A 16317-nucleotide genomic window follows, 5' to 3' on the forward strand; every position below is an offset into this window, starting at 1 on the left:
ATGACAGGCCTCTCTCATCTTTTTAAGTGGGAGAACTTGCACAATTGGTGGCTGACTAAATACTTTTTTGCCCCACTGTATAATAGAATATTGCCAATCAACAACAGTTGATAGTAATTTGTTTTAATGTCTACAATGTTACAAACAGGACAGTTGGCAAAGGCCTGTAGTATCTCATACCCCTGCTCCAGGCTGAGCTGTCATGCTGCATGAAGGTTCCAGTCCTCTTGTTCTTCATGGCACTGCCCTCCAGAGCCTTCATCTGTTCATTCTGCTCCTCCTCTCCCTGGATGCTGCCTGCCTTCTTCATCAACTTCTCAATCCGGTCATACACACACACACACACACACCAAGGTTTTCATTAGCCGGCTTTTGCCCCCCCCCCCCCAAAAAAAAAATTGTCTGGGAGAAGAAAACAAATCCCATTGTGAAGTAATGCATTTTAGCCTATCCATACGAGTGGATGTAACGCGAGATGCAAATAGTCTGGATAGCAATGCAAATAGTCTGGATAGCCCATTGATTAGCTGTTCAGGAGTCTCATGGCTTGGGGTAAAAGCTGTTAAGAAGCCTTTTGGACCTAGACTTGGCGCTCCAGTACCTGCTGCCGCTCCAGTGCGGTAGCAGAGAGAACAGTCCATGACTAGGGTGACTGGAGTCTTTGACAATTTTTAGGGCCTTCCTCTGACACCGCCTGGTAAAGAAGTCCTGGATGGCAGGAAGCTTGGCCCCAGTGATGTACTGGGCCGTACGCACTACCCTCTGAAGTGCTTTGCGGTCGGAGGCATAGCAGTTGCCATACCAGGCAGTGATGCAACCAGTCAAGATGCTCGTGCCCTCTTCACGACTGTAGTCGTAGTGTGTTTGGACCATGTTAGTTTGTTGGTGATGTGGACGCCAAGGAACTTGAAGCTCTCAACCTGCTCCACTGCAGTCCCGTCGATGAGAATGGGGGCGTGCTAGGTCCTCCTTTTCCTGTAGTCCACAATCATCTCCTTTGTCTTGTTAACGTTGAGGGAGAGGTTGTTGTCCTGGCACCACACGGCCAGGTCTCTGACCTCCTCCCTACAGGCTGTCTCTTCGTTGTTGGTGATCAGGCCTGTTTTGTCTTCAGCAAACTTGATAATGGTGTTGGAGTAGTGCCTGGCCATGCAGTCATGAGTGAACAGGGAGTACAGGAGGGGAATGAGCAAGTACCCCTGAGGGGCCCCCGTGTTGAGGATCAGCGTGGCGGATGTGTTGTTACCTACCCTTACCACCTGGATCAGCCCGTCAGGAAGTCCAGGATCCATTTGCAGAGGGAGGTGTTTAGTCCCAAGCTTAGTGATGAGCTTTGAGGGCACTGTGATGTTGAACGCTGAGCTGTAGTCAATGGGAAAGGGCAGTGTTGAGTGCAAGAGACCGCATCATCTGTGGATCTGTTGGGGCGGTATGCAAATTGGGTCTAGGGTTTCTGGGATAACGGTGTTGATGTGAGCCATGACCAGCCTTTCTGTAGTCTGTAGTCATTTAGGCAGGTTACCTTAGAGTTCTTGGGAACAGGGTCTATGGTGGTCTGCTTGAAACATGTTGGTATTACAGACTCCATTAGGGACAGGTTGAAAATGTCAGTGAAGACACTTGCTAGGAGTACACGTCCTAGTAATCCATCTGGCGCTGCGGCCTTGTGAATGTTGACCTGTTTAAAGATCTTACCCACATTGGCTACGGAGAGCGTGATCACACAATCGTCTGGAACAGCTGATGCTCTCATGCTTGCTTTAAGTGTTACTTGCCTCGAAGCGAGCATAGAATCATTTAGCTTGTCTGGTAGGCTCATGTCACTGGGAAGCTCACAGCTGTTCGTCCCTTTGCAGTCTGTAATAGTTTGCAAGCCCTGCCACATCCGACGAGCATCGGAGACAGTGTAGTACGATTCAATCTTAGTCCTGTATTGACACTTTGCCTGTTTTATGGTTCGTCGGAAGGCATAGCAGGATTTCTTATAAGCTTCCGGGTTAGAGTCCCGCTCCTCGAAAGTGGCAGCTCTACCCATTAGCTCAGTGCGGATGTTGCCTGTAATCCATGGCTTTTGGTTGTATGTACGTACAGTCACTGTGGGGACGATGACATCGATGCACTTATTGATGAAGCCAGTGACTAATGTGGTGTACTCCTCAATGTCATCGGAAGAATCCCGGAACATATTCCAGTCTGTGCTAGCAAAACAGTCCTGTAGGTTAGCATCTGCTTCATCTGACCACTTTCTTATTGACCGAGTCACTGTTGCTTCCTGTTTGAGTTTTTGCTTGTAAGCAGGAATCAGGAGGATAGCATTATGGTCAAATTTGCCAAATGGAGGGCAAGGGAGAGCTTTGTACGTGTCTCTGTGTGTGGAATAAAGGTGGTCTAGTTTTTTTCCCCCTTCTGGTTGCACATTTAACATACTGGTAGAAATTAGGTAGAACTGATTTGAGTTTCCCTGCATTAAAGTCCCCGGTCACTAGGAGCGCCACCTCTGGATGAACGTTTTCCTGCTTGCTTATGGCCGTATACAGCTCATTGAGTGTGGTCTTAGTGCCAGCATCGGTTTGTGGTGGTACAGTGCCTTGCGAAAGTATTCGGTCCCCTTGAACTTTGTGACCTTTTGCCACATTTCAGGCTTCAAACATAAAGATATAAAACTGTATTTTTTTGTGAACAATCAACAACAACTGGTACACAATCATGAAGTGGAACGACATTTATTGGATATTTCAAACTTTTTTAACAAATCAAAAACTGAAAAATTGGGCGTGCAAAATTATTCAGCCCCTTTACTTTCAGTGCAGCAAACTCTCTCCAGAAGTTCAGTGGGGATCTCTGAATGATCCAATGTTGACCTAAATGACTAATGATGAGAAATACAATCCACCTGTGTGTAATCAAGTCTCCGTATAAATGCACCTGCACTGTGATAGTCTCAGAGGTCCGATAAAAGCGCAGAGAGCATCATGAAGAACAAGGAACACACCAGGCAGGTCTGAGATACTGTTGTGAAGAAGTTTAAAGCCGGATTTGGATACAAAACGATTTCCCAAGCTTTAAACATCCCAAGGAGCACTGTGCAAGCGATAATATTGAAATGGAAGGAGTATCAGACCACTGCAAATCTACCAAGACCTGGCCGTCCCTCTAAACTTTCAGCTCATACAAGGAGAAGACTGATCAGAGATGCAGCCAAGAGGCCCATGATCACTCTGGATGAACTGCAGAGATCTACAGCTGAGGTGGGAGACTCTGTCCATAGGACAACAATCAGTCGTTTATTGCACAAATCTGGCCTTTATGGAAGAGTGACAAGAAGAAAGCCATTTCTTAAAGATATCCATAAAAAGTGTAGTTTAAAGTTTGCCACAAGCCACCTGGGAGACACACCAAACATGTGGAAGAAGGTGCTCTGGTCAGATGAAACCAAAATTGAACTTTTTGGCAACAATGCAAAACGTTATGTTTGGCGTAAAAGCAACACAGCTGAACACACCATCCCCACTGTCAAACATGGTGGTGGCAGCATCATGGTTTGGGCCTGCTTTTCTTCAGCAGGGACAGGGAAGATGGTTAAAATTGATGGGAAGATGGATGGAGCCAAATACAGGACCATTCTGGAAGAAAACCTGATGGAGTCTGCAAAAGACCTGAGACTGGGACGGAGATTTGTCTTCCAACAAGACAATGATCCAAAACATAAAGCAAAATCTACAATGGAATGGTTCAAAAATAAACATATCCAGGTGTTAGAATGGCCAAGTCAAAGTCCAGACCTGAATCCAATCGAGAATCTGTGGAAAGAACTGAAAACTGCTGTTCACAAATGCTCTCCATCCAACCTCACTGAGCTCGAGCTGTTTTGCAAGGAGGAATGGGAAAAAAATTCAGTCTCTCGATGTGCAAAACTGATAGAGACATACCCCAAGCGACTTACAGCTGTAATCGCAGCAAAAGGTGGCGCTACAAAGTATTAACTTAAGGGGGCTGAATAATTTTGCACGCCCAATTTTTCAGTTTTTGATTTGTTAAAAAAGTTTGAAATATCCAATAAATGTCGTTCCACTTCATGATTGTGTACCACTTGTTGTTGATTCTTCACAAAAAAATACAGTTTTATATCTTTATGTTTGAAGCATGAAATGTGGCAAAAGGTCACAAAGTTCAAGGGGACCGAATACTTTCGCAAGGCACTGTATATAAACACCTATGAAAAATACAGATGAAAACCATCTTGGTAAATAGTGTGGTCTACAGCTTATCATGAGATACTCAGGCGAGCAAAACCTTGAGACTTTGTTAGATTTCATACACCAGCTGTTGTTTACAAATATACATAGACCGCCACCCCTTGTCTTACCAGAGGCTGCTGTTCTATCCTGCCGAATAAGCTTAAAACCCGACAGCTGTACGTTATTCATGTCGTCGTTCAGCCACGACTCAGTGAAATATAAGATATTACAGTTTTTAATGTCCCGTTGGTAGGAAATTTGTGATCATAGTTTGTCTATTTTATTATTGATTGATTTTACATTGGCTAATAGGACCGATGGTAAAGGTAGATTACCCTCTCGACCTTCGTCCTCGATACCTCCGTCTCTTTCTCCTGTGAATGACGGGGAAGAGGGCCTTGTCGGGCGTCTGAGGTAAATCCTTCCCGCCCGTCTCGATGAAGAAAAAGTATTCCTCCAGTAATCGCTGTCCTGATATGTAGAAGCTCTTTTCGATCATAAGACATGGTGGCAGAAACATTATGTACAAAGTAAGTTACAAATAACGCGAAAAAACATACAGTGGTTGCTCAACTAAAAGTTTGAATTATGCTGCAGGATTTAGAGGTAATTTGTGGTTTAGTACGGTACTCTGCGTCATTACTTCTTTGCTCCAGACCCACGCAAGGGGGAGTTAGAGCACTGATTATGCTTTTGGGTCCCAAGGTGCTACTGTGTGGAAATGTTAGGATTATTTTGCTATTACTGCGGTACTGTAGCCTACTCCCGACCGGTCACATTGTACAGCGCCCGAACGGCGCAAAGTTCTAAGACACTGCATCACTGCGTTTCTACAGGTGCTGGTTCAATACCTCTGCCGGCCGTACACACTAAAATGCCCTTTTCTCAAAAGTGATTTTTCAAGTGTATCAGCTTCCAAAGCAGAATTACTTTCGGATTGTTCCTCAAAAATGCAGTGTATGATATACCATGATGTAGCTCTGAGTCTCTTCTTTTTACCAATGTTAAAAACCCAATTTCAAATGTTGCTACATAAATCCAGGTGGTGAGTCACAATTTCTTAAATGATCAGTAAATTAAAATGCTGCTGGTTAAATGTCCGGAAACCTTGACACACACACAAAGCGAAGAGCACAATCCTCAATGTGACATACAGTACCAGTCAAAGGTTTGGACACACGTACTCATTCCAGGCCTTTTCTTTATATTTTACTATTTTCTGCATTGCAAAATAATAGTGAAGACACCAACTATGAAATAACACATATGGAATCATGTAGTAACCAAAGAAGTGCTAAATAAATCCAAACAAATTTTATATTTGAGATTCTTTAAAGTAGCCACCCTTCGCCTTGATGACAGCTTTGCACACGCTTGCCAATATCTCAACCAGCTTCATTATATATTCACCTGGAATGCATTTCAATGAACAGGTGTGCCTTGTTAAAAGTTCCTTTTTGGAATTTCTTTCCTTCTGAATGCGTTCGAGCCATTCAGAACTCGCTTGGGCCAAGAAACACGAGCAATGGACATTAGACCGGTGGAAATCTGTCCTTTGGTCTGATGAGTCCAAATGAGAGATTTTTGGTTCCCACCGCAGTGTCTTTGTGAGACGCAGAGTAGGTGAAAGGATGATCTCGGCATGTGTGGTTCCCACCGTGAAGCATGGAGGAGGAGCTGTGATGGTATAAGGGTGCTTTGCTGGTAACACTGTCAACAATTTATTTAGAATTTTAAGGCACACTTAACCAGCATGGCTACTACAACATTCTGCAGCGATACGCCATCCCATCTGGTTTGCGCTTAGTGGGACTATCATTTGGTTTTCAACAGGACAATGACCCAACACACCTGTGTAAGGGCTATTTGACCAAGAAGGAGAGTGATGGAGTGCTGCATCAGATGACCTGGCCTCCACAATCACCCAACCTCAACCCAATTGAGATGGTTTGGGATGAGTTGGACCGCAGAGTGAAGGAAAAGCAGCAAACAAGTGCTCAGCATATGTGGAAACTCCTTCAAGACTATTTGGAAAAGCATTCCAGGTGAAGCTGGTTGAGAGAATACCAAGAATGTGCAAAGCTGTCATCAAGGCAAAAGGTGGGTACTTTGAAGAATCTCAAATATAAAATATATTTTGATTTGTTAAAGACTTTTTTGGTTACTACATGTGATATTTCATAGTTGATGTCGTCATTATTATTCTACAATGTAGAAAATAGTAAAATATAAAGAAAAACCCTTGAATGAGTAGGTGTCCAAACTTTTGACTGGTACTGAACAACGTGAGGCTATTTGATGAGTTTCCGAGTATAGGTTTTTTTTCTGTAGTGATGCTTTGAATCCTCTGCTTCATTTAGACAACATGGTAATTAACAGACAAAACACACTATTGATGTGTGTAACAGGGGCTTAAGTGTGGGACGTTACCATAGTAATGGGGCCACTCAAGCCTTGTCACGTCTGTGTGAGATTTTGAATCTGACAACTGACTAGTAGTAGACCATGTCTCTTTGCAAGCAGTTGAAGCCAACTCCCAAATAACATTGAAAAACAACCGAGCTCGTGAAAAAAAACTATGTAAATAGCCAAGAAACACGAGGACAAAGTCTCACTTTGTAGGCTTTCGAGTAAATTATACCAACTTTTATGCCTGTGCGCAGCGCCTCCAAAAATGTATCTATCAGCACTTCACTCACAGCGCACAGCTCACCAGCCAGTCATTGATGCTGCGCGAGGTGGGATATAGGATACTTATTTCTATGAAACAAAACTGCAGAAATACATTGAAAACAGCTACTTCATTTTATAAATTGCATCTCGCAAGTGCTCATACTTGACTTCTGACTCTATTTTTATTAGCAAATGTGAATGTAATGCTCACAATGTAAAGCCCTGCAAATTGACCACCCGCCAACGTGGCTGGTGGAACAGACATTCTTAACCACAAATACCAAAATCTACCGGCATTTGGCAGGTGTTAATTTTATGCCCTGCTTGGGCTGTAAATGGAGGTGTGCTTTGATGAGTAATTGATTAAAAGGCAGTATAGGTTACAGTGCAGTACATACCCCGTCTGGCTCCACTGGAAGGGGCTTACTGGGTCCCTGCACGGTCTCCAGGATATCACGGAGGACTTTCTTTCCCTGTTCGATCACTGTTGCTGCCAAACGGTGCTTCTCCAGGGTGCGAAGGGCCTATGGGTTAGTAGAAGACTGGTCTTAATAGATCTAGATGTATGGAACTCACACACACACACTGAGTTAAAACCTTTTCCAGCTCTCCCTCTTTGGTTGATATATAGCTCAAAGGCCCAAAACGGAACACACAGCCGTATCCTTACAAACACTTTGGGTGGCTGCGCAAAATCTTCTTCAGCTCTTCCTCTTTTTCACACACATACACACACTAGGGTTTAATAGCGGGATCCGGGTTACCGAGATGCCCAGAGATTTCCTGACCAAACCCATTCTCGATTCCAGAGATAAATAAGGGCGAGAAACCAGTAAATTATAATAAATCATTTAAAAAAAACAGTGTGACGTGAAATGGCACTATTAAATGATATGAAATGTCTAAATCTGGCTTATCTACAGCCATCTCTGCTATCTGCATGGTCAATCATATTCCTGTAAAGCTTAGAGAGGGTTTCATGAATACACCGGAGAAATATGTTTCTACTGGTGTTTTCGCCCAAGATGTTAGTGACCATTGCCCAGTTGTTTGTGTTAGAAATACAAAAATCTAGTTACAAAAATCTAAGCCTTGTGTCATCACAAAAAGGAACTTTAAAAACTTCAGTGAACAGGCTTTTCTTTTACATTATCTTTATTATAGTGACCTTGATTGAATTTCAGCTATCCCTGAATCTGATTTAGCTTTGAGCCTCTTTGCATATGTCTTCAATACTATTGTGGATAATCGTACTCCCTTCAAAAAATAAAGGGTTAAAGGTAGATGGAATGTCTGGTACAGTCCGGAATTATCAGAAGTTATTCAGAAAAGAGATGATGCTTGGGTCAAGGCTTAGGCTTGGACCGGCAAGCTTTTAAGCAACTGAGGAATCATTGTTTAAGACAAATCAGAAATGCAAAATCTGATTCACCACTTTCAGATTGTAATGGGAACCCGGGTAAAGTCTACTTCTACTTCCTCCTCTCTGACACAACAAATTCATTCAGACACTGGCCTCATTAGGGAAAATATGCCATCATTGATGCCTTTAATCACCATTTCATTTCAGCGGGCTATCTCTCTTTGAAATAACTTCTAAGCCTATTCACAATGATATAAGGCTGGATGCTGATAGGGGAAACTTTCTGAATGATCAAAGAAATAATTTATATTTTAGGCTATTTATAGAAAAAGAAGTCCTGGATGCTTTGCTAGCAATAGACAACAATAAATCTACAGAGGCCGACCAACTGGATCCTGGTCTGCTTAAGTGTGCAGCGCCCATCATAGTTGGCTCAATAACACACTTTTTTACTTAACATTGTTATCAGGAAATATTCCAAAAGTATAGAAATCAGCTCTAGGATAGTAGTGATCTTAATAATTATCACCCCATTTCAAGGCGTCCTTGTCTAACTAAGATTCTAGAATACTTGGTAAATGTACAACTTTGCTATTTTTTTAATCATAGAAATGTATTTTGAATGTCAACCAATCAGGGTTTAGTCCTGGGCCTAGCACTGTTACAGCAACCACTTTAGTTGTTAATGATCTTGTCAATGCTTTAGACACAAAAATCAAATGTGCTGCTTTGTTTGTGGACCTGTCAAAAGCTTTTGATACTGTTGATCATGCTATTTTAATGAATAAGTTGTCCTGAATAGGCTGAGCTCGGACACCTGTTCATGGATTCTTAGTGACATAACACCAGGTGTACCACAGGGGTCAATTTTGGGACCTGTTCTCTTCACTATTTACACTACCGGTCAAACGTTTTAGAACACCTACTCATTCAACGTTTTTTTTTGCTTTTTAAAAAAAAATTCTACATTGTAGAATAACAGTGAAGACATCTAAACGATGAAATAACACATTTTGAATCATGTAGTAACCAAAAAGGTTTATACAAATCAAAACATTTTATATTTGAGATTCTTCAAATAGCCACCCTTTGACTTGATGACAGCTTTGCACACTCTTGGAATTCTCTCAACCAGCTTCATGAGGTAGTCACCTGGAATGCATTTCAATTAACAGGCGTGCCTTCTTAAAAGTTAATTTGTGGATTAACTTTTTGTGGTTAATTCATTCCTTCTTAACACGTTTGAGCCAATCAGTTGTGTTGTGACAAGGTGTGTGTGTGTGTGTGGGGGGGGGTTTATAAAGAAGATAGCCCTATTTGGTAAAAGACCAAGTCCATATTATGGCAAGAACAGCTCAAAAATGCAAAGAGAAACGACAGTCCATCATTGCTTTAAGACATGAAGGTCAGTCAATCCGGAAAATTTCAGGAACATTGAAAGTTTCTTCAAGTGCAGTCACAAAAACTATCAAGCGCTATGATGAAACTGATTCTCATGAGGACGGCCTCCTCCTGTTCAGAGGAGTCTGTGTGAATCAGGCCTTCATGGTCGAATTTCTGCAAAGAAACCACTACTAAAGGACACAAATAAGAAGAGACTTGCTTGGACCAAGAAACATGAGCAATGGACATTAGACCGGTGAAAATGTGTCCTTTTGTTAGGAGTCCAAATGAGACATTTTTGGTTCCAACTGAACAGATGATCTTGGCATGTGTATTTCCCACGGTAAAGCATGGAGGAGGAAGTGTTATTGTGTGGGGGTGCTTTGCTGGTGACACTGTCTGTGATTCTTTTAGAATTCAAGGCACACTTAACTAGCATGGCTACACAACATTCTGCAGTGATACGCCATCCCATCTGGTTTGCGCTTAGTGGGACTATCATTTGTTTTTGAACAGGACAATTACCCAACACACCTCCTGGCTGTGTAAGGGCTATTTTACCAAGAAGGGTAGTGAAGGAGTGCTGCATCAGATGACCTGTCTACCACAATCCCCTGACCTCAACCAAACTGAAATGGTTTGGAATGAGTCAGACCGCAGAGTGAAGGAAAAGCAGCCAACAAGTGCTCAGCATATGTGGAAACTCCTTCAAGACTGTTCTAAAAGCATTCCTATTGAAGCTGGTTGAGAGAATGCCAAGAGTGTGCAAAGCTGTCATCAAGGCAAAGGGTGGCTACTTTGAAGAATCTAAAATCTAAAATATGTTCATATTTGTTTAACACTTTTTTGGTTGCTACATTATTCCATATGTGTTATTTCATAGCTTTGATGTCTTCACTATTATTCTATAACGTAGAAAATATAAAAAATTAAGAAAAACCCTTGAATGAGTAGGTGTGTCCAAACCTTTGACTGGTACTGTATATAACCTTCCCAAATTCCCCCGGGAGCCAGGTGCAAGCGGAGAGAAAAGTTGTCCAACAAGTGACATCTTTCAGTGAAAGGTAGATTAAAACAAATGTAATTTTCACTAGACCGCATAATATTTTACCAACAGTGCTTCATAGGCCTACATTAATAGGCTACACCAACAAAATAATATGGTGACTTTGAGAGAACTTTGAGTTTATTAAATTGCAACAAGAAAACTTTAGATTAATGTGTTAATTTCTCAATTTAGAGTGGTATAATCATTTCAGTTTCAGTTTTATTCACTGGTAATATATGCTTTTAAATAGCACCTTCGGTTTGAACGGGAATACCGGTATGCCCGGTAATTTCTTGGCTTTTCTCGGGAAGGAAAATTTGTAGATTCTCTGGAAAATATTATACTCCGACACACACAAACACATGGTTACCTTGGCAACATAATATGTTATACAGGCTATCATGTGCAGGAGAGACTCTGAGGTGGTGGCTGAGCGTTTTTGTTTGACAACTCCTGAGATCTCTGTCAGCACCGCCAGGCACTTCATCAGCACCTGGAAGAGACATACATACTGTTTACACCCACATTTACAAGATCAGCACAGCAATGTGATAATCATAATAGTAAAGCAATCATTTACAAACAATAAGCAACCTTTTTCCAAAAACAATTAAAAAGCATGCTAAATGGAGAATCTACATCGAAGGTGCTTAGACATACACCAATAGGCTTAATCTGGGTCCAGGAAACAGTGAGCCAAGAGTCAATCAGGAGCTCAGTAGGTTTATTGTACCTTACCTGTACAACAGGCTCTGCTGGGATCTGGTGAAACATGAGCGGGGCCAGCAGGCCATAACACCCCACCACAGCCTGCAGGGCAGCGCTGCTGTCATTCAGCCAGAGAGCCAGGTCTATGGCCACCAGCATCCGCTCACACTCTGCCAACCTGGCCTCCTGAAGGGGGTAAAAGTAAACACAGCTGCCATCATACCACCCTCTCTAACATCTCTCACTGTCATGCTTGGTTCTCTCTCAGAGTCACATATATTACATTCTGAAAAATCCAAATTCCACATGTGACTCCCACGCAGGGACTCTTGGACTTTCCCTTTTTCTTATGACGCACCAAGTAAAATAAACAAATGTTCTTACCCAGAGCCCAGTTTACAGCCATGACCATAAAGGAGCCATCCATTTAGGAAACAGTGCCTTAGTGTACTTACCTGTCCCCAAATGAGTGGTCCCCCGTCACTGAGGGTGTCACAGAACAGCGCACCCTCCTGGATGTGGATCTCTGTCTGCATCAGGATGGAGGAGAGGAAGAGGTGGAGGAGGAGAGGAGAGGAGCGCTGAAGAGTCTCCAAACGCAGCCTGCAGAGGAGGAGGGAGAGAGGGGGGGGATGAGAAAACGAGAGGGAAATCGGGTGAAAGAGGGGATAGATTAACAAGAGCCATGACAGAAAGGAATGTGAGGGAATAAGTATCTCAAACAAACACATATCCTCAGTCAGAGTGTGTTGTCCTCACTTGGTCTGAGCTAGCCCCTCTAAAGTGGCCCCTGGCTCTTGAAGACCTTTAGGCTGGTTGAAGTGGCTCCACAGTTCACTGCAGGCTCTCTTGGCTAGAGCGTGTTGCCCTGTCTGGTACGCTGCCTGCATGGGACACAACACAGACAGGGAGAGAGGGTCCTACAGTCACCAGATTATACATAGAGTAACTCACACACACTCAATAAATCGGTGACATTATATATGGCCGAATCCTAACGTGAGATGTGTGTGTAGCTATAACCCAAACTTTCTCACTAGTCTTTCATTGACAAACACAGCTACAGGATTTGAATATCATGTTACATGATAAGTCTTGAGGTGTGAGTGTTAGGATTCCTTCCTCAGTACCTGTGCCAGGTGTGCCCAGGTGGTGAGCAGTGGCAGAGGCAAGGAGGCTAGCAGAGGCCTGGTAGTCTCTCCAATGGCATTGCCCACCAGTTTACCCCCGGCGTTGTAGGCTGCTACAGCAAACACATACTTCTGGTTCGGCTCCAAGCAGTCCACTCGTAGCAGTCGCTCCCCTGATGCAGGAACCTGGGCAGAAACACAGGGACGGAGAGTTTATGAAAAATCTAGCCATTGAAATAGAATGAAAATCTATTCATTCTATTTCTATGAATCTAGCTAGGCCAACCATGAGTACAGATGTCTTGGGAATAATTAGTGGTGGCCAATTTTCCCTCTAAGCTGCACATGGGCGCGCAGCTCCCCTTGGACTGCTGCATAGAAGAAATATCAGCCTAGGCAGAGAAGCACCAGAATGAACATCGCTCAACTTTCTAGAGTTTTCCCTTTAGTTAACACTATCAACGTTTCCCGTTACTGTGGGAATTGTGCTCGAACCAACGCAATATTAGTCACTTTCAAAGTAATATATCAAAGCAAAACGAACTATGCAAGATTTAGTATTCTAAACTCACCGTGCGAGAGATTTTCTTGTAGGCAGAGCACATTGGAGTAGGATTCTATTTGGAGTAGGATTCTATTGCATTGACAGGCACGACTCAGGCCTTAATCTACACAGACAGGTGGGCCATAATATGCAAATAGTCATTGCCATATATGGATCTGCCATTCACTTTGAACTGGACTGTGTTTACATCATGAGCAGTCGTGAGTAGAAGTGATTGTTATGAGATCAAAGTGAGAGCTGCATGTGCACATTTGTTCATATTCTTTGCTAGTTAGTGAGTTATTAGCCCAGTTATAGCTAATTTCTAGCCAACAATGGGGGAGTGGTTGCTTCCTACAAGACATCTTTGAAAAGCAAGTCAGGTGAAGAGTTTTTTTTATGTCTTAAAGGGGAAGTGTTGTATTTTGAGATGGCTATGTAGCCAATAGGCAGATTGCAGCATAATTTGTCTGACTTTCTGTAATAATGGGAATAATAATTAATTACATTTTGTAAGGTGGTTTCTTTCATCAAACAACAAAACATTTTCAGGTTAATGTCAAGTCCTGCATATTTTGGTTTTTTTCAAAAGTCTCATGGAATGTAGGCCTACATTGAACACCACACATGTGCTGCTACTGTAGCATTGTTTCTGATGGTAGGCCACTCTGGTAGGCCAACATTATGATCAAATAGCCACAGTAGGCTACTTGGCCACTGTTAAAACTAACTTAACTTAAAGAATTTTTACAACGTTGCACTCAGCAGACCTGAAATTTGTCCAGTGCTGAAAACAAATTGAGGGAACATTGGTGGGGCTGCATTGAAAAGCAACAGAACTGTAATACATACCCATGGCCATATAAAATGTGTACCTGAAGAGGGCAGCAGACAAGGTGAGAACTTGCTGTGTGCAGGTGTCAGTAGACATTATGTAGAGTAACTTACCTCGTCTCCAGTGCCCACCAGGTTGCTGTCTCCTAGTCTGACTTTCAGGTTGATTCCCTCAGCCTCACGTGCATAGATATGGTACCAGCACACCTGCACCACACCATGGAGAGACAACATGCTACTGTCTATATAATATGATACTATCCTTATAATATATAATACTATCCTTACAGTAAAACACTATCATATGAATCCCTAAAATAGCACCCACAAAGACATACAGTATGTCATTCCTCCCAGATACAGCATGAGAGTAGCATGAGAACATTACTGCCCCTACTTCAGACTGTACTTAGAGTGACAGTTGCTCTGGATATGATCCTCATGATCCCAATCATAATGATCACCATCCTCATACTGTAGGCTACACACTGAATGATCCAGACAGGAGTGTCTGCTTAGTGTAGACATCCTATCACCTGTTCCTCCAGGGCGTAGGGTGCAGGAGTGAAGGTCATGGAGTGGTAGGTACGGGACAGGAGGATAGGGGAAGGAGGAGGTCTAGCGTTTCGCTCCTCCTCTCCTCCTCTTTCCTTCCTCTCTGACGGACCAGAGGAGCTGAACAGCTTCCTCTCCTCCACCTCTGCCTTCTCTATCAAGACAACAGCCTCCTGTGACCAACACAGGGAGGATACAAGGAATGGGTGAAAACCTCAATGGTGGGCAAACCTCAAGTAAGGCTAGCAGAACTAGCTATTTATTGTGTATACCAACTAAAGGCATTAGTCATTCTCTTGTAATGTACATATCAACGTGACGGACAAGCGAAGCATTTTTATAGAATGGCATTTGTGATATAATGTGTCTCCAATCATAATGTGTCATATCAACAGTAAGACTAGCTGTTGCCATTGGCATCGGCTAATGGGGATCCTAATAAATCAAATCAAAATCAACATGATATTCAATTGACATTTTCAGTGTCTTTACCTCTAGCAGTCTCTTGGTGGCGCTGCTGTTCTGATCCTTCCTGTGGGACAGCAGAGCCTTCTGGACCAGGAACAGAGCTATGGAGACCGTATTCTTTCCGATCCGCTCCAGAAGCACCGACTCTGTAAAAAGAGGTTTTAGGGACCACACAATCATTTTCACAATAATTGGCAATATCTTCTGTTTATAACTAATGCATTACCTAAATACTGATTCATGAAGTAATCAAACTTAAGCACAATATCAGCTTGAAATACACAAGCTGAGAACCTGATGCAGCCATGTAAAGTATGGAGTGCAGGGCCATGGGTGAGGGCTCTCAGTCTCACCTCCTCTGGCTCTGTTAGCCATGGTCTCAGGTATGTCCACACCACCAGGGGGCCTCATAGATCTCCTACTGTCACCAGCATGCTGCTGCAGCTCAGCTAAGGGAAGGGACACAACACAGCACAGCACAGCACAGCATACAGAGTGGATGGGTCGAGGGGAAGTGAGGATGGCAGATTTGAGATGATGAGCACGACAATAACTCTTAAGAAGAGGGGGACACAGGTTTGGTTTTGTGTACGTTTCAATGAGGATGAAATAGAGGATGTCTTGGAAAAGCAGGAAATCCTGATTAATCTGGTGGGGAAAAAATCACAGAAAAGCATTCTGGGATGGTGGAGGACTATCTGTCTGGAGGCCTTGATGACATACCTGGGCAGGTGTTGAGCAGCTTGAGGGAGACTCTGTGCTGGACAGACAGCAGTTCCAGATGCAGGTCCATGGGGACCAGAGAGAGAGAGAGAGACAGGGAGGGACTCTTCACCCTCTCTCCCTCTCCTCCTTCTGCAGGGGAATGCATGGCCGGCCCAGCAAACTTCTGTAAATAGAGAATGATGTGTGGTGAGAGACCTGGGCCAAAATAGCTGTCATCTCGTAGGTGGTTGTGTAGAGTCTTGCACAATGCAAAGCACCTAGTGAAAAGCACTAGTCTAGCAATGCAATAATACATTATCATCCTTACTATCAGGTAGAAGGGTGTCAACCACAGTGGGTGAAAACGTGCTTTAGTAATTACATTTATAACATATATTTTACCAAGACAAATATGATTATTCATGTTCTAAATTGTTCAGGGGTTTTTTCTCTAACATTTCATTAACAGTATATCAAAAAAGTTGGATTTCGTAACCCAATACATCCGATGATAAGCACCAAGCTCTGTTGACAGAGCGGTGCATCTTTCTCGCCTCAACTTTTGAGGATTTTACATGTTGTGGTGGTCGTCTTCATAGCTGTTTCCGATGGTTGCAAAAAGGTAAATTAGCATGACACAAGCTGAATTAAACATAAAAGGCTTTGAA

General features: G+C 42.9%; 1 protein-coding gene across 1 annotated transcript in view; it reads right to left on the reverse strand.

Annotated features, from left to right (window-relative positions):
- The window catches only part of cfap54 (cilia and flagella associated protein 54), a 113833-nt gene that overhangs the window by 62705 nt on the left and 34811 nt on the right, over positions 1-16317 (reverse strand). The window contains exons 16-27 of the mRNA XM_036944412.2: positions 15668-15833; positions 15298-15393; positions 14969-15090; positions 14458-14649; positions 14036-14128; positions 12544-12729; positions 12173-12297; positions 11869-12016; positions 11444-11599; positions 11076-11198; positions 7310-7435; positions 181-313 (exon numbers count right to left, since the gene is read on the reverse strand). Coding sequence (XP_036800307.2) covers positions 181-313; positions 7310-7435; positions 11076-11198; positions 11444-11599; positions 11869-12016; positions 12173-12297; positions 12544-12729; positions 14036-14128; positions 14458-14649; positions 14969-15090; positions 15298-15393; positions 15668-15833 — 1666 coding nt within the window. The remainder of the gene's footprint in view (positions 1-180; positions 314-7309; positions 7436-11075; positions 11199-11443; positions 11600-11868; positions 12017-12172; positions 12298-12543; positions 12730-14035; positions 14129-14457; positions 14650-14968; positions 15091-15297; positions 15394-15667; positions 15834-16317) is intronic.

Source organism: Oncorhynchus mykiss, chromosome 15 (genome assembly GCF_057628025.1).
Source record: "Oncorhynchus mykiss isolate SJ-2025 chromosome 15, ASM5762802v1, whole genome shotgun sequence".
NCBI lineage: Eukaryota > Metazoa > Chordata > Actinopteri > Salmoniformes > Salmonidae > Oncorhynchus > Oncorhynchus mykiss.